General features: G+C 38.3%; 1 protein-coding gene across 1 annotated transcript in view; it reads right to left on the bottom strand.

The window, feature by feature from the left end:
• Window positions 1-15,000, bottom strand: part of LOC100337390 (ATP-binding cassette sub-family C member 4-like) — a 209,452-nt gene that overhangs the window by 103,935 nt on the left and 90,517 nt on the right. Inside the window, 1 exon segment of the mRNA XM_059892309.1 lies at window positions 8,988-9,134. Coding sequence (XP_059748292.1) covers window positions 8,988-9,134 — 147 coding nt within the window.

Genomic DNA, 15,000 nt, shown 5'->3' on the forward strand with positions numbered 1-15,000 from the left:
ACACTCTGGTTATTCTGTTGCCAAGTCATATCTGACTCTTCATGACCCCAAGGACTGCAGCATGCCAGCCTTCCCTGTCCCTTACCATCTCTCGGGGTTTTCCCAAGTTCATGTCCATTGAATCGGTATTGCCATCCAACCATCTCATCCTCTGTTGCCCTCTTCTCCTTCTACTGATATAGTAACAATATGCAACTCTGTAGCACTACTTTCTCCCAACAGTAGACCCTGAGGCAAGACTTTCCCATCATGAGGAGCATGACTGTATTTGGAATAATGCCTGGATAAAGATTCCTATACATGTAACATGTCTAAAATAGACTTTCCAGGTGTCCAAGAGGTTGAACTAGTTCCCTCTATGATACAATATATGAAAATGCAAATGCAAAAAAGAAATGAAAGGAAAATACTTCCAGAACAGAGAACTTGATTTCATGATAGCTTTCCACATAACTACATTATTTTAATAAACTTCCACTCAAAGTATACTTATCATCTTTATTCTAGATACTAGAGTTTTCCCTAAATAAGAGGGAAATTTCTAACAGATTAATCCTGGTTACCAAGAATGAAAAGAACACTCAACAGATCATAATTGATTTCATTACTTATGGGGAAAACATCATTGCTTACATTTCACCTACTGTCAAAGCATTTGTAACACAATTCTACAAAGCCTAAGGAGAAATGTGTGTAGATATTTGTAAAAAGCAACATTAGAAGTGCTAGCTTTCCTCTTCTTTTCCTAACACATTTTCAGAGATGAGTTCTAGCATCTAGACAGTCTCCAATGGGTCAGGAGAACATTTCAGTATCACTAAGAGTCAGTTTAGAAATCGGGATGAATTTGCTGTAAGCTTAGAGATGATGATCTTAAATAAAGAATCACTTACTTTATTTCCTAAATTCCTTTCACTCCCACTGACATGATTTCATTTTGAAAACAATTCATCTTAAAGTTCCAGGAGAACAGTTTTTGTAAAATTTTCTGAAACCAAGGGCAACCTTTACATAATATACTATGAAAAAGATCCGCAGCATAGGGCTATGCTTGTCAGTGTGTATGTGGTGCGTATCTATGAATTGAGATCTCCAATTGACAGCTGTATTAAAATGTGAATCTATATCTTTTCTATATGGAATCACAGAATATTGACACCATTTGATTTAAACAAACAATCCGCTACCAGCAATTATTTACATGTGTAAATGCCTTGAAAGACAGGGACTGACAGAATTTCAGTCAAGATGGCAGAATAGAAGGGTATGCACTCATCTCCTGCAAGAGCACCAAAATTACCACTAGCTGTTGAACTCTCATTGACAAGAGGATGCTGGAACCCACCAAAAAAAGATATTCCACATTCAAAGACAAAGAAGAAGCTGTACCAAGATGGGAGGAGGGGTGCAATCACAATAAAATCAAATCCCATACCAGTTGGGTGAGTGACCCACAAATTGGAGAACAATAATACCAAAGAAGTTTTCCCACTGTGTGAAGGTTCTGAACCCCACATCAGGCTTCCCAGCCTGGGGATCCAACAATGGGACTGGTAATTCCCAGGAAATCTGACCTTGAAGACCAGCAGGACTTTATTATATCCACAGGACTAGGAGAACCAGAGACTCCAGTCTTAGAGGACACAAGCTAATCTTTGTGCACACCAAGACCCAGAGGAAAGGAACAGTGATCCCCCAGGAGACTGAACCAAAACTACCTGCTACTGTTGGATGGTTTCCTGAGGAGGCGTGAGTCAGCAGGAGCTCACCACAGGGACAGGGGCACTGACAGCAGCAGCCCGGGAAGGTCTCCCTTGGCATAAGCCCTCTTGGAAGTGGCCATTAACCCTACCAAAGACCCAAGTGTTGGGTCGCCTCAGACCAAACAACTAACAGGGAGGGTGCACAACGCCTCCCATCAGCAGATACTTGGATTAAAGCTTTACTGAGGAAGGTCCTGCCCACCAGAGCAAGACCTAGGTTTTCCCACCACCAATCCCTCCCATCAGGAAGCTTACACAAGTCTCTTAGTCTCATCCATCAGAGGGCAGACAGAATCACAGTTCCACAGTGGCTAAAACAAAAACCACATTAGAAAGTCAATCAGGATGAAAAAGCAGAAAGTTATGTCCCAGATTAAGGGACAAGATCAAACCCCAGAAAAACAACTAAATGAAGTGGAGATAGGCAACCTTCCAGAAAAAGAATTCAGAATAATGATATGGAAGATGATTCAGGATCTCAGGAAAAGAATGGAGGCAGATATTGAAAAGATGCAAGAAATGTTTACCAAAGACCTAGAAAAACTAAAGAAAAAAACAAGCAGAGATGGATAATATACTAAAAGGAATCAATAGCAGAATAACTGAGACAGAAGAACAGATAAATGACCTAGAGGACAGAATGGTGGAAATCACTGACATAGAACAGAATATAGAAAAAGAATGAAAAGAAATGAAGACACCTTAAGAGACCTCTGAGACAACATTAAACACATCAACATTTGCATTATAGGGGTCCCAGAATGAGAAGAGAGAAAGAAAGGACCTGAAAATAATATTTGAAGAGATAATAGCTGAAAACTCCTCTAACATAGAAAATTAAATAGTCAACCAAATCTGGGAAGCACACAGAGTCCCAGGTGGGATAAACCCAAGGAGGAACACACTGAGACACAGAGTAAACAAACTGACAAAAATTAAAGACAAAAATAAAATATTAAAAACAATAAGGCAAAAATGACAAATTACATAGAAGTGAACTCCCATCAGAAGATATTAAGAAGAGGTGGCAAGAATACACAGAAGAACTGTATTAAAAAAAAGATCTTCATGACCCAGATAATCACAATGGTGTGACCATTCACCTAGAGCCAGACATCTGGGATGCAAAGTCAAGTGGGCCGTAGGAAGCATATGAATAAAGCTAGTGGAAGTGATGGAATTACAGTTGAGCTATTTCAAATCTTAAAAGATGATGCTATGAAACTGCTGCACACAATATGCCAGCAAATTTGGAAAGCTCAGCAGTGGCCACAGGACTGGAAAAGGTCAATTTTCATTCCAATCGCAAAGAAAGGCAATGTTAAAGAATGCTCAGACTATCACAAAACTGCACTCATCTCACATGCTAGTAAAATAATGCTCAAAATTCTCCAAGCCAGGCTTAAACAATACGTAAACTGTGAAATTCCAGATGTTCAAGTTGGTTTTAGAAAAGGCAGAGGAACCAGAGATCAAACTGCCAACATTGGCTGGATCATCAAATAAGCAAGAAAGTTCCAGAAAAACATCTATTTCTGCTTATTGACTATGCCAAAGCTTTTGACTGTATGGATCACAATAAATGGTGGAAAATTCTGAAAGAGATGAGAATACCAGACCACCTGACCTGCCTTTTGAGAAACCTATATGCAGGTCAGGAAGCAACAGAACTGGACATGGAACAACAGACTGCTTCCAAATAGGAAAAGGAGTATATCAAGGCTGTATATCATCATCCTGATTATTTAATTTATATGCAGAGTACTTCATGAGAAACACTGGGCTGGATGATGCACAAGCTGGAATCAAGATTGCCAGGAGAAATATCAATAACCTCAGATATACAGATGACACCACCCTTATGGCAGAAAGTGAAGAGGAACTAAAGAGCCTCTTGATGAAAGTGAAATAGGAGAGTGAAAAAGTTGGCTTAAAGCTCAACATTCAGAAAACTAAGATCACGGCATCTGGTCCCATCACTTCATGGAAAATAGATGAAGAAACAGTGGAAACAGTGGCAGACTTTATCTTTTTGGGCTCCAAAATCACCGCACATGGTGACTGCAGCCATGAAATTAAAGGACACTTTCTCCTTGGAAGAAAAGCTATGACCAACCTAGATAGCATATTAAAAAGCAGAGACATTACTTTGGCTACAAAGGTCTGTCTAGTCAAAGCTATGATTTTTTTCATTAGTCATATATGGATGTGAGAGTTGGACTATAAAGAAAGCTAAGCATGAAAGTATTGATGCTTTTGAATTGTGGTGCTGGAGAAGACTCTTGAGAGTCCTTTGGATTACACGGAGATCCAACCAGTCCATCCTAAAGGAGATCAGTCCTGAGTGTTCATTGGAAGGTCTGATGTTGAAGTTGAAACTACAATATTTTGGCCACCTGATGCAAAGAGCTGAGTCATTCGAAAAGACCCTGATGCAGAGAAAGATTGAAGGTGGAGGAGAAGGGGATGACAGAGGATGAGATGGTTGGATGGCATCGCCGACTCAGTAGACATGAGTTTTGGCAAGCTCTGGGAGTTGGCGATGGATAGGGAGGCCTGATGTTCTGCAGTCCATGGGGTCCTTAAGGGTCGGACATGACTGAGAAACTGAACTGAGCTGATCTGAACTCCCATTATTCTATCAGCAGATTTCTCAACAGAAATTCTGCAAGGAAATGGCCTGATATATTTAAAGTAATGAAAGCAAAGAAAGTAAAACCAAGAATACTCTCCCCAGCAAGACTCTTGTTTAAGATTTGATGGAGAAATCAAAAGCTATCCAGACAAGCAAAAGTTCAGAGAATTCAGCACCACCAAACCAACTTCACAATAAATGCTAAAGGAACTTCTGTAGGCAGGAAATTCAAGAGAAAGAAAAGACTTACACAAAATAAACCCCCCAAAATTAAGAAAATGGTAATAGGATCACATATATTGATAACCACATTAAATATAAATGGATTAAATGCACCAAAAAAGACAGAGACTGGCTGAGCAGATGAGAACATGTTGCATGGATGCATTTCCACTTACCATGTTACTCTGCTTGATCCTCCCAAATTGTATGTGATTATTGTATATTATTAAGTTAATCACGTTCCCTTTATGACTTGCAATTTTAATTATTATTTCTTTTTTGGTCTGGTTATTGATTTATTTGATAAACATCTTTTACTATTGTGATTATGTAACCATTACTCACATAATACCATTGTATCATGATTGGTCAAGAGAAAAATAGTAGAAATCTGTATCATCAAAACTTCTATTTAATACAAAACCCTGTAATCACTTTTTGAAATCCAGATGCATATCAGAATTATCTTGGAATTTTTTGAAAAATATAAATACCAAGGTATTGCTTTTTTTCTCCAGAACTCCAGATGTTTCTAATAAGCAGCCATGTTTAAAAACAATTAGACTATATGGTTATCTTTTAATTTTACCTAACTTGTTTCATTCTTTCTATTTCATATTCAGTACTCCCATCTCATTTGTTTGTTTTCCAAAGTCTCCATCTTTTTTTATTGATGTTCTTTCTCAACCCCTTATCAAGCATAGTAGAAAAACTTGTGTATACATATATATATATATAAATAATATGTATAATATATGTATTTTAGAAAACTGAACAATTCTTGCCTAACTAAAAAATTTATGACATTTTAATTCCACTTGTTTGACTTAGTATGAATAGAATGCTAGATGTCTAATTTAAAAAAATAGACATGCAACAAGTAACAGAGGTTTACTATATAGCACAGGGAACTATAGTTGATATCTTACAATAACCTTTAATGGAAAATAATTTCAAAAATAATGTATATGTATAAGACTGTTAACATGTAAAATATCATGTATGAAACGAGATGCCAGTCCAGGTTCGATGCATGATACTGGATGCTTGGGACTAGTGCACTGGGATGACCCAGAGGGATGGTATGGGGAGGGAGGAGGGAGGAGGGTTCAGGATGGGGAACACATGTATACCTGTGGTGGATTCATTTTGATATTTGGCAAAACTAATACAATTATGTAAAGTTTAAAAAATAAAATTAAATTACAAAAAATTAACGTATATGTATAACTGAATCACCTTGCTGGGCACCTGAAACATTTTAAGTCAACAATATTTCAATAAATAAATAAATAAGTGTGTATGTGTATATATATATATATATGTGTGTGTGTATATACACACATATATATACACATATATATATAAAGAAAAAAGTTAAAAATAAACACTTCAAAAGAAAGAGGTCCAACAGTCTAACACCACAGTACTAACAATGACATCCCTCTTTTGTGGGGGTCAGGTGTTGGGAAATTGCCTTACATGATTTTTCCCAGTCACTTGCTCTCAGATGCTCCTGGATGGTTTTTGCAAATTCTTTTTCAGCCCAGCAAGTTGATATCACTACTTCCTTGTTTCCAAGTTTAATAATGGAATCTCTCTTTCTCCCTCTTATTTAGACACAATATCTTTATTTGGGGGAAAAAAATAACTTTCTAATTATCTATTTAACAACCGGCCACATCACAATAACCTTTGCTCATGATGACTTTAATTGGGGGCACTTTTTTTGCATGCAGTATAATTAAGGATTTATTTGAAATACCTTATGTTATAAACTGAAATAAACTTGGAAAACTACAAAAAAAGAAAAAAGAATAAGAAGAAAGACAGGGACTGCTTGTCTTAATGCTGGGGACCACAACTTAACAACCAGTACATGATCAGTAAATGCTTGATGAGTGAAAAGCCCCCCTCTTCTTACCTGTTAGAACCTGAAGCCAAGAGAAGTAGCTGGCACAGCTCTTCCAAAGCTCTGTTCTGGCAGAACCAGAACATCTAATATCTCCACCTACATCCCAACTCCCTGTCCAATAATAGTTTTTAAATGTCTACTTATGTTTAAAAATGGCTGAATTCCTCATTATTTCTTTTTTTTTTTTCATGATTTTAATTAGACTTTTTATTTATTTATTTATTTAGTTTAATATATTCCTTACAAATTTAAGAACCCATCCTGAACCCTCCTCCCTCCTCCCTCCCCATACCATCTTAGTTTGTAAGGTAAAACTATTAGGTACCAAATATTTAACCCACATAAGCACCACGATTTGCTTTCAATGCTCAGCTAAACCCCAGGGAAATGTATTACATGTCTGACGGTTTCATTTCCTTGATTGACAGACACAGAATTTGGAAGCTTGGATAGTCTGGTTCTAGGAGCCAGAGCTTCCAAAGTATCAATACATGTGGTTTTCTCTTCATGTGATCACAAACCAGCAATCAAGTCCACCATAAATAATCTATTGTAAATTTTACTTTGACAATAAACTATAGGAAAGAGTTCAACTGAATATATCACTGAAGAAGTAAATAATTGATGGCCCTGAAGCCTTTTGGGCAAAGCAGGCCTATAATTTTTGCAGTATAATACTTATTTGGGCTTCTATTTTCCTGAAGGAATGAGATTCTGCTAAGAGATAGAGGACGGGGAGGAAGACAAGCACCAGTGTGCTGACTGCTCTAAGATTAGAGACTTTGAAGATTTAAACTTGATCCCAAATCCTTGAATAATAAATAAATCAGCATCTGAAGAAGCCTACAGGTCTTGAACATGAAGAACCTGGTTAACTGTGGTCATGAGCACCCAGAGGCTGAAATTACAGAAATCCAGTCCCACTTAAGGCTCTCAACTTGATGCCCATAGTTTTTATGTTAACTGACAAAGTGGAGCAACTTCACAGCCATAATAGTATGGACTTCTCCAAATACTTCCTCCAAATAGCTTCATAATAAAATGAGATCTGTATGGGCCTTTGTAGTTAACCATTCTGTGCTTGGCTCACTGCCTGGACTAAACAATATGTTTTGAATACATCTACACAAGATGATTCCCTGAATAGTTTGCATTAATCCTCACAAGAATCTGATGAAACAGGAAGGGCATGTGAAATTACTCCCATTTCACAAGAAAGGAAGTTCCTAGATAGCATTTCCTCATCATCAGTAAGGTTCACTAGTCACTGACCATGAGCTAAGTGTTGTGAGTATATTAATAAGCTTATTTCTTATAATAAGCTTATTATAACAGAGTCAAAAAGTGTATTAATAGAATCCCCATTTGGAGATAAGAAAACAGACACAAAGAAATTAAGTAACCAGCACATAAGAATTACATTAATATAACTATAACCTGCTATTACCATTTGTAACTAGCACCAGGACTGAACCCAGGCAGCTGACTTCAGGCAGAGTCACACTTTTAAACCAAGACAGACCACACTGTGCCTTGAGATTTGCCTGCCCAATAGGATCCATCTGCTTTGGCCTTGGTCACATGGTGAGTTCATGACCAGCCTAAGGCTACTCCTGTCCTCCCTCCAGTCTACATACCTGCTTCAACAAGTCCTGTCAATCATCGCCTACAAAAACAAAGCTGCCCTGGGCCTCAGCACAATTGCAACCAACTGAACAGAGGGGCATGTACACTGATGAAATAACGCTTCATAGAAACCCAGGTCAGGAGGCTACCTTCAGAAGCAAAACAAGTCAAAGGCCTCAAGGTGGAAGAAAAAACCACAGAGAAACCTCCAGGTACACTCATATTGGGAAACTTACTACTGAAGATCCATGTGCTATGTACTATAAAGGGTCTTACATGTCACCAAGTGCCCACTGTAAAACTATAAAGTTAGTTTCTTTGAAAAAGATGCTTACATTTTACCAATTTGGTATTTTAATGAATTTTTATGTAAACCTCAATGCATGGGCATATGTCAGAGTTCCCATCCAGAAATGGATGGGAAAAGAAAGAAACACACAGCCTGTCTCTTTCAGGTTCATTGTAAGAAGGTCCTATCTAGACAACAGCCTAACTTAACACTATATGACACATAGCCAGCTTTTAAAAACTGGTCAACAACATTAAAACATGTTTGCATCTAACATAGGATATTTTATATGCCACATAACAAATGGGTTTCTAAATCATTCTGCAAAGTGAACATTTATCTTTACACACACACTAAAATTGGAATAAAAATTTATATGCCCCTATATTCAGATCAGTAAAGTTTTTTGCAGAAAATAGATCAATATGTACAGTGATTATCTTCTAAGTATCTCAACCATGTTCAAATATCAAATGTAATCAGGAACTAAACGCATTAATAAGACATACTTACTGAGAAACTTGGTGTCTGACTTACCTATTGGATTTCTATCGAAGAACAGCATTGGTGCTCTGAAGATGGACTCCAACATTTTGTTGTGCAAAGTTTGTGAAGAATTAACAAGGACGTAGAACATCAACAAAGATTTTGTGATGCCAAAAAGGATGATACCTATGGTTAGAACTGAAATAAAGTAACATCACTCAGCAAAAGATCTCTGCCTTTCCTTCAATTATGTGAAAGCATGGCAGACAGCTTACAAAAATGTTATGTGTTTTATTCTATGATTTATATATAAATTCACCTATAGACTATAGAATAAATATATAATGGATTCTATGAGAGTTTAATACATTCACTAGGTATATTTACAAAGAAGAACATGAAAATAAGTATGGTTCTCTTATTAAATAGAAACAACATGAGGGAAAAAAATCAGGTGTAAAATACAAATTCAGATTTTCCTAATCCAATTACAAGTACTAATAAAAACTCAGAAGAAAGAAAATGATAAAAAGTAGTATCTTCCTTTTTCCATATTTCAAATCTCATTCTTTACAACATGTCCCATAATCTAAAATTGAGAAATATTTTGATACCACCATGAATTAAAAGGGATAAGAAAGATGACTTACCATTTCCTCATAAATGGTAAATGTATATGGAAATTTACTTCCATGTAAAGTAACTATTTCCATGCCCAAGCAGCTTTAAAGAGTATAAAAAGACCATATTAAGTTGCAAGCAGACAATCTCTTCAATAATTGAATTGCAAGAAAACATGTACTATATTTTACCATGAGATAATTAATCAAAATGAGCAAGTAATCTCTCACTAAGTGTTTTATAGAAACACAAAGCATGGGGGTGGTCCTAAGATGGTAGAGGAATAGGAAAAGACCACTTTCTCCCCCACAAATTCATCAAAAGATCATTTGAATGCTGAACAAATTGCACAAAACAACTTCTGAATGCTGGCAGAGGACACCAGCCACCCAGAAAGGCAGCCCATTGTCTTCGAAAGGAGGTAGGACAAAATATAAAAGACAAAAAGAGAGACAAAGAGGTAGGGAACAGAGACCCATCCTGGGGAGGGAGTTGTGAAAGAGAAGTTTCCAAACACCAGGAAACCCTCTCACCAGCGGGTAGGTGGGGAGTTTTGGAATCTCAGAGGGCAACATAACTGGGAGGAAAATAAATAAATAAATAAAACCCACAGATTATGTGCCTAACCACAACTCCCAGCAGGGAAGTAGCCCAGATGCTCGCATCTGCCACCAGCAAGCGGGGGCTGAACAGGGAGGCACGGGCTGCATTGCTTATGGTAAGGACCAGGCCTGAATGCCCTGAGGACAATCTGAGGGAGCTAACGTGAGACAGCAACTGAAACTGTGGAATAGCCAGAGAGAAAAAAAGAAAGAGAGAGAGAGAACTTTCCCGTGAAAAGCTCTAACCTAAGGCCCACTCACAGAACAAAGGACTGAGTGAATACCAGAGGAGAGCTAGCCGGCTGCGGACTGGCCCATCCCCCACCAGAGGCATAGAGGCAGGCGGGTGACAGCCAGAGCTGGAAAGGGGCAATCTCAGCCCCAGAAATGGCATCCTCCACCAAATTGCAAGCAGGCTCCCAGTTGCTAACCAAATGTTCCTGGGAACCTGGACGGTTGACATGCACCAGGAGGGTCACAGCCAGAGATCAGCTCCCCAGAGGAGACACACCGCACACGTGGGACGGTGCTCCCACTATGCTCCCAGGAAACCAAGCTGCTGGGACCGGGGAGGCGATATGACGCACTGCACACCTGGGGAGTGTGCTCACCAAGCACCTCGTCACCTGAGCTCCTTGGACCTGGGAAGGGCACAAAACGCAGGCCCAACCAAGTATGTGCCTTTGTGGAGTACCCGAGAACCTGAACCTGAGAAGCTTAGACCTGGGAAGTGCACGCAACCCAGGGCCCACTTTAGACAGTTCCCCTGCAGAGCAACCTGGAGCCTGAGCAGTGTAGACAGGGAAAGCACAGGCGCCATGAATGGGGGCAAACCCAGTGTGGTCCAGACAATGCGAGCACTCCCCACACATGCCAGTGATATTTGTTTGCAGCGTTCCTCCCTCCCCACAGCACAACTGAACAAGTGAGCCTAAATAAGTGACCACCTTTGCTCCCTTGTGTCAGGGTGGAAATTAGACACTGAAGAGACTCTCAAAAAAAGCCGCCAAAATAAACAGAGGGAACCACTTTGGAAGTGGCAGGTGCAACAGATTAAAACCCTGTAGCTAGCACTGACTACATTGGAAGGGGCCTATAGACCTTGAGAAGAAGTATAAGCTGGAACAAGGAATTATCTGAAACTGAACTGGCCAATCACTGCCTACAATAGCTCCAGAGAAATTCCTAGATATATTTTACTATTATCATTTAAAAAATTTTTTAATTTTAACTACTTTATTACTCCATTAATTTTCATTTTTATAACCTACTATTATCTTGCCAAAAAAGAACCTATTTTAAAAGCAAATTTCATATATGCTTTTTATAATTTTTGTGATTTTTTTTTAATATTGTATTTTTGAGAGTTTAACCTCTATCCTTGATTTTCAATCTTTGTTTTTGGGTATTTGTTATCAATTTTGTACCTTTAAGAATCCAATCTTCAGTACCCATTTTTACTTAGGAGTATGATTACTGGCTTGATTGCCCTCTCCCTCTTTTGACTCTCCTTGTTCTCCCCCAGGTCACCTCTATCTCCTCCCTCCCACCTCTTCTCTACCCAACTCTGTGAATCTCTTTGGGTATTCTGAGCTGTGGAGAACACTTAGGGAAATGATCACTGGCTAGATCTGTCTCTTGTCTTTTGACACCCCATGTTCTCTTCTTGGTCACCTCTATCTCCTTCCTCCCTCTTCTCTTTTCTATGTAACTCCGTGAACCTCTCTGGATGTTCCAGGCTGTGGACAAAACAGGAATTTGATTACTGGCTAGATTTCTCTCTCCCCTTTTGATTCATCCTCTTCTCCTCCTGGTCACCTCTACCTCTTTCCTCCCTCTTCTCTTCTCCATGTAAGTTTGTGAACCTCTCTGGGTGTCACTCACTGTGGAGAATCTTTTCTCTTTTAACTTACATGTTTTAGCATTGGTGCTGTATGGATGGAGAAGTCCTCAGGCTACTGTAGAATAAGACTAAAAGCCAGAGACAGGAGGCTTAAATCCAAAACCTGAGAATACCAGAAAACTCCTGACTCCAGGGAACATTAATGAATAAGAGCTCATCCAAAAGCCTTCATAACTACAATGAAACCAAGCTCCACCCAAGAGCCAACAAGTTCCAGAGCAAGACATACGAAGCTAATTCTCCAGCAACACAGGAACATAGCACTGAGCATTAAAATACAGGCTTCCCAAAGTCACACCCATAAACACCTCAAAACTCACTACTGGACACTTCATTGCACTTCAGAGAGAAGAGATCCAGCTCCACCCACCAGAACACCAATGCAAGCTTCCCTAACTTGGAAACCTTGACAAGCCACTCATCCAACCACACCCACAGGGAGGAACCTCCACAATAAAGAGGAACCACAAACTTCCAGCATACAGAAAGACCACCCCAAACACAGCCATCTAAACAAGATGAAAAGGCAGAGAAATATTTAGCAGGTAAAGGAACATGATAAATGCCCAACAAATCAAACAAAAGAGGAGGAGATATGGAGTCTACCTTAAAATAAATTCAGAATAATGATAGGAAAAATGATCCAAAATCTTGTGAACAAAATAGAGTTACAGATATATAGTCTGGAGACAAGGATTGAGAAGATGCGCAAAATGTTTAACAAGGACCTAGAAGAAATAAAAAAGAGTCAATCAATAACGAATAATGCAATAACTGAGATCAAAAGCACTCTGGAGGGAGTCAACAGTAGAATAACTGAGGCAGAAGATAGGATAAGTGAGGTGGAAGATAGGATAAGTAAGGTGGAAGATAGAACGGTGGAAATAAATGAAGCAGAGAGGAAAAAAGAAAAAAGAATTAAAAGAAATGAGGACAACCTCAGAGACCCCTGGGACAATGTCACATGCCCCAACATTCAAATCATAGGAGTCCCAGAAGAAGAAGACAAAAAGAAAGGCCATGAGAAAATACTTGAGGAGATAATAGTTGAAAATTTCCCTAAAATGGAGAAGCAAATAGCCACCAAAGTCCAAGAAACCCAGACAGTCCCAAACAGGGTAAACCTAAGGTGAAATACCCCAGACACATATTAATCAAATTAACCAATATCTAACAAAAAGAACAATTATTAAAATCAGCAAGGGGAAAACAACAAGTAATACACAAGGGGATTCCCATAAGGATAACAGCTTATCTTTCAATGGAAACTCTTCAGGCCAGAAGGGAATGCAGGACATACTTAAAGTAATGAAAGAGAAAAACCTAGAACCCAGATTACTATACTCAGCAAGGATCTCACTCATATATGAAGGAGAAATCAAAAGCTTTACAGACAAGCAAAAGCTGAGAGAATTCAGCACCACCAAACCAGCTCTTCAACAAATGCTAAAGGATCTTCTCTAGACAGGAAACACAGAAAAGGTGTATAAATTTGAACCCCAAACAACAAAGTAAATGGCAATGTAAATGGGTTGAATGCCCCAATCAAAAGACAAAGACTGGCTGAATGAATACAAAAGCAAGACCCCTACATATGCTGTCTACAAGAGACCCACCTCAAAACAAGGGACACATACAGACTGAAAATGAAGGGCTGGAAAAATATATTTAATGCAAATGGAGACCACAAGAAAGGCAGGAGTAGCAATACTCACATCAGATAAAATAGACTTTGAAATAAAGACTGTGAAAAGAAACAAAGAAGGACATTACATAATGATTAATGGATCAATCCAAGAGGAAGATATAACAATTATAAATATATATGCACCCAACATAGGAGCACCACAATATGTAAGGTCCTAACAAGTATGAAAAGGGAAATTAATAGCAACACAGTAATAGTGGGAGACTTTACTACACCACTCACTTTAATACACCTATGGATAGATCAACTAAACAGAAAATTAACAAGGAATCACAAACTTTAAATGATATAATGGACCAGTTAGACTTAATTGATATCTATAGGACATTTCACCCCAAAACAATGACTTTCACCTTCTTCTCAAGTGCACACGGACCCTTCTCCAGGATAGATCACATCCTGGGCCATAAATCTAGCCTTAGTAAATTAAACAAAAAAGAAAGAAAGAAAGAAATCATTCTAAGTATCTCTTCTGATCACAAGATTAGATATTTGCAGTAAGATTAGATATCAACTACAGGGGAAAAAAAGGACTATTAAAAATACAAACATAAGGAGGCCTAAACAACACGCTTCTGAATAACCAACAAATCAGAAGAAATCACAAAAGAAATCAAACTATGCATAGAAACAAATGACAATGAAAGCACGACAACCCCAAAACCTTTGGGACTCAGTAAAATCAGTGCTAAAGGGAAGGTTCATAGCAATACACGCTTACCTCAAGAAACAAGAGAAAAATCAAATAGATAACCAAACTCTACAACTGACAGCAACTAGAAAAGGAAGAAATAAAGAACCCTAGGTTTAGTAGAAGGAAAGAATCATAAAAATTAGGGCAGAAATTAATGAAAAAGAAACAAAGGAGACTATGGCAAAAATCAACAAAGCTAAAAGCTGGTTCTTTGAGAAGATAAATAAAATAGACAAACTGTTAGCCAGACTCATCAAGAAACAAAGGGAGAAGAATCAAATCAACTAAATTAGAAATGAAAATGGAGAAATCACAACAGACAACACAGAATTAAAAAGGATAAGAGACTGCTATCAGGAACTATATGCCCAAAAAATGGACAACTTGGAAGAAATGGACAATTTCTTAGAAAAGTATAACTTTCCAAAACTGAACTAGAAAGAAATAGAAAATCTTAACAGACCCATCACAAGCATGGAAATCGAATCTGTAATCAGAAATCTTCCAGCAAACAAAAGCCCAGGACCAGATGGCTT

This window comes from Bos taurus, chromosome 12 (genome assembly GCF_002263795.3).
Source record: "Bos taurus isolate L1 Dominette 01449 registration number 42190680 breed Hereford chromosome 12, ARS-UCD2.0, whole genome shotgun sequence".
In the NCBI taxonomy this organism is placed as follows: Eukaryota; Metazoa; Chordata; class Mammalia; order Artiodactyla; family Bovidae; genus Bos; species Bos taurus.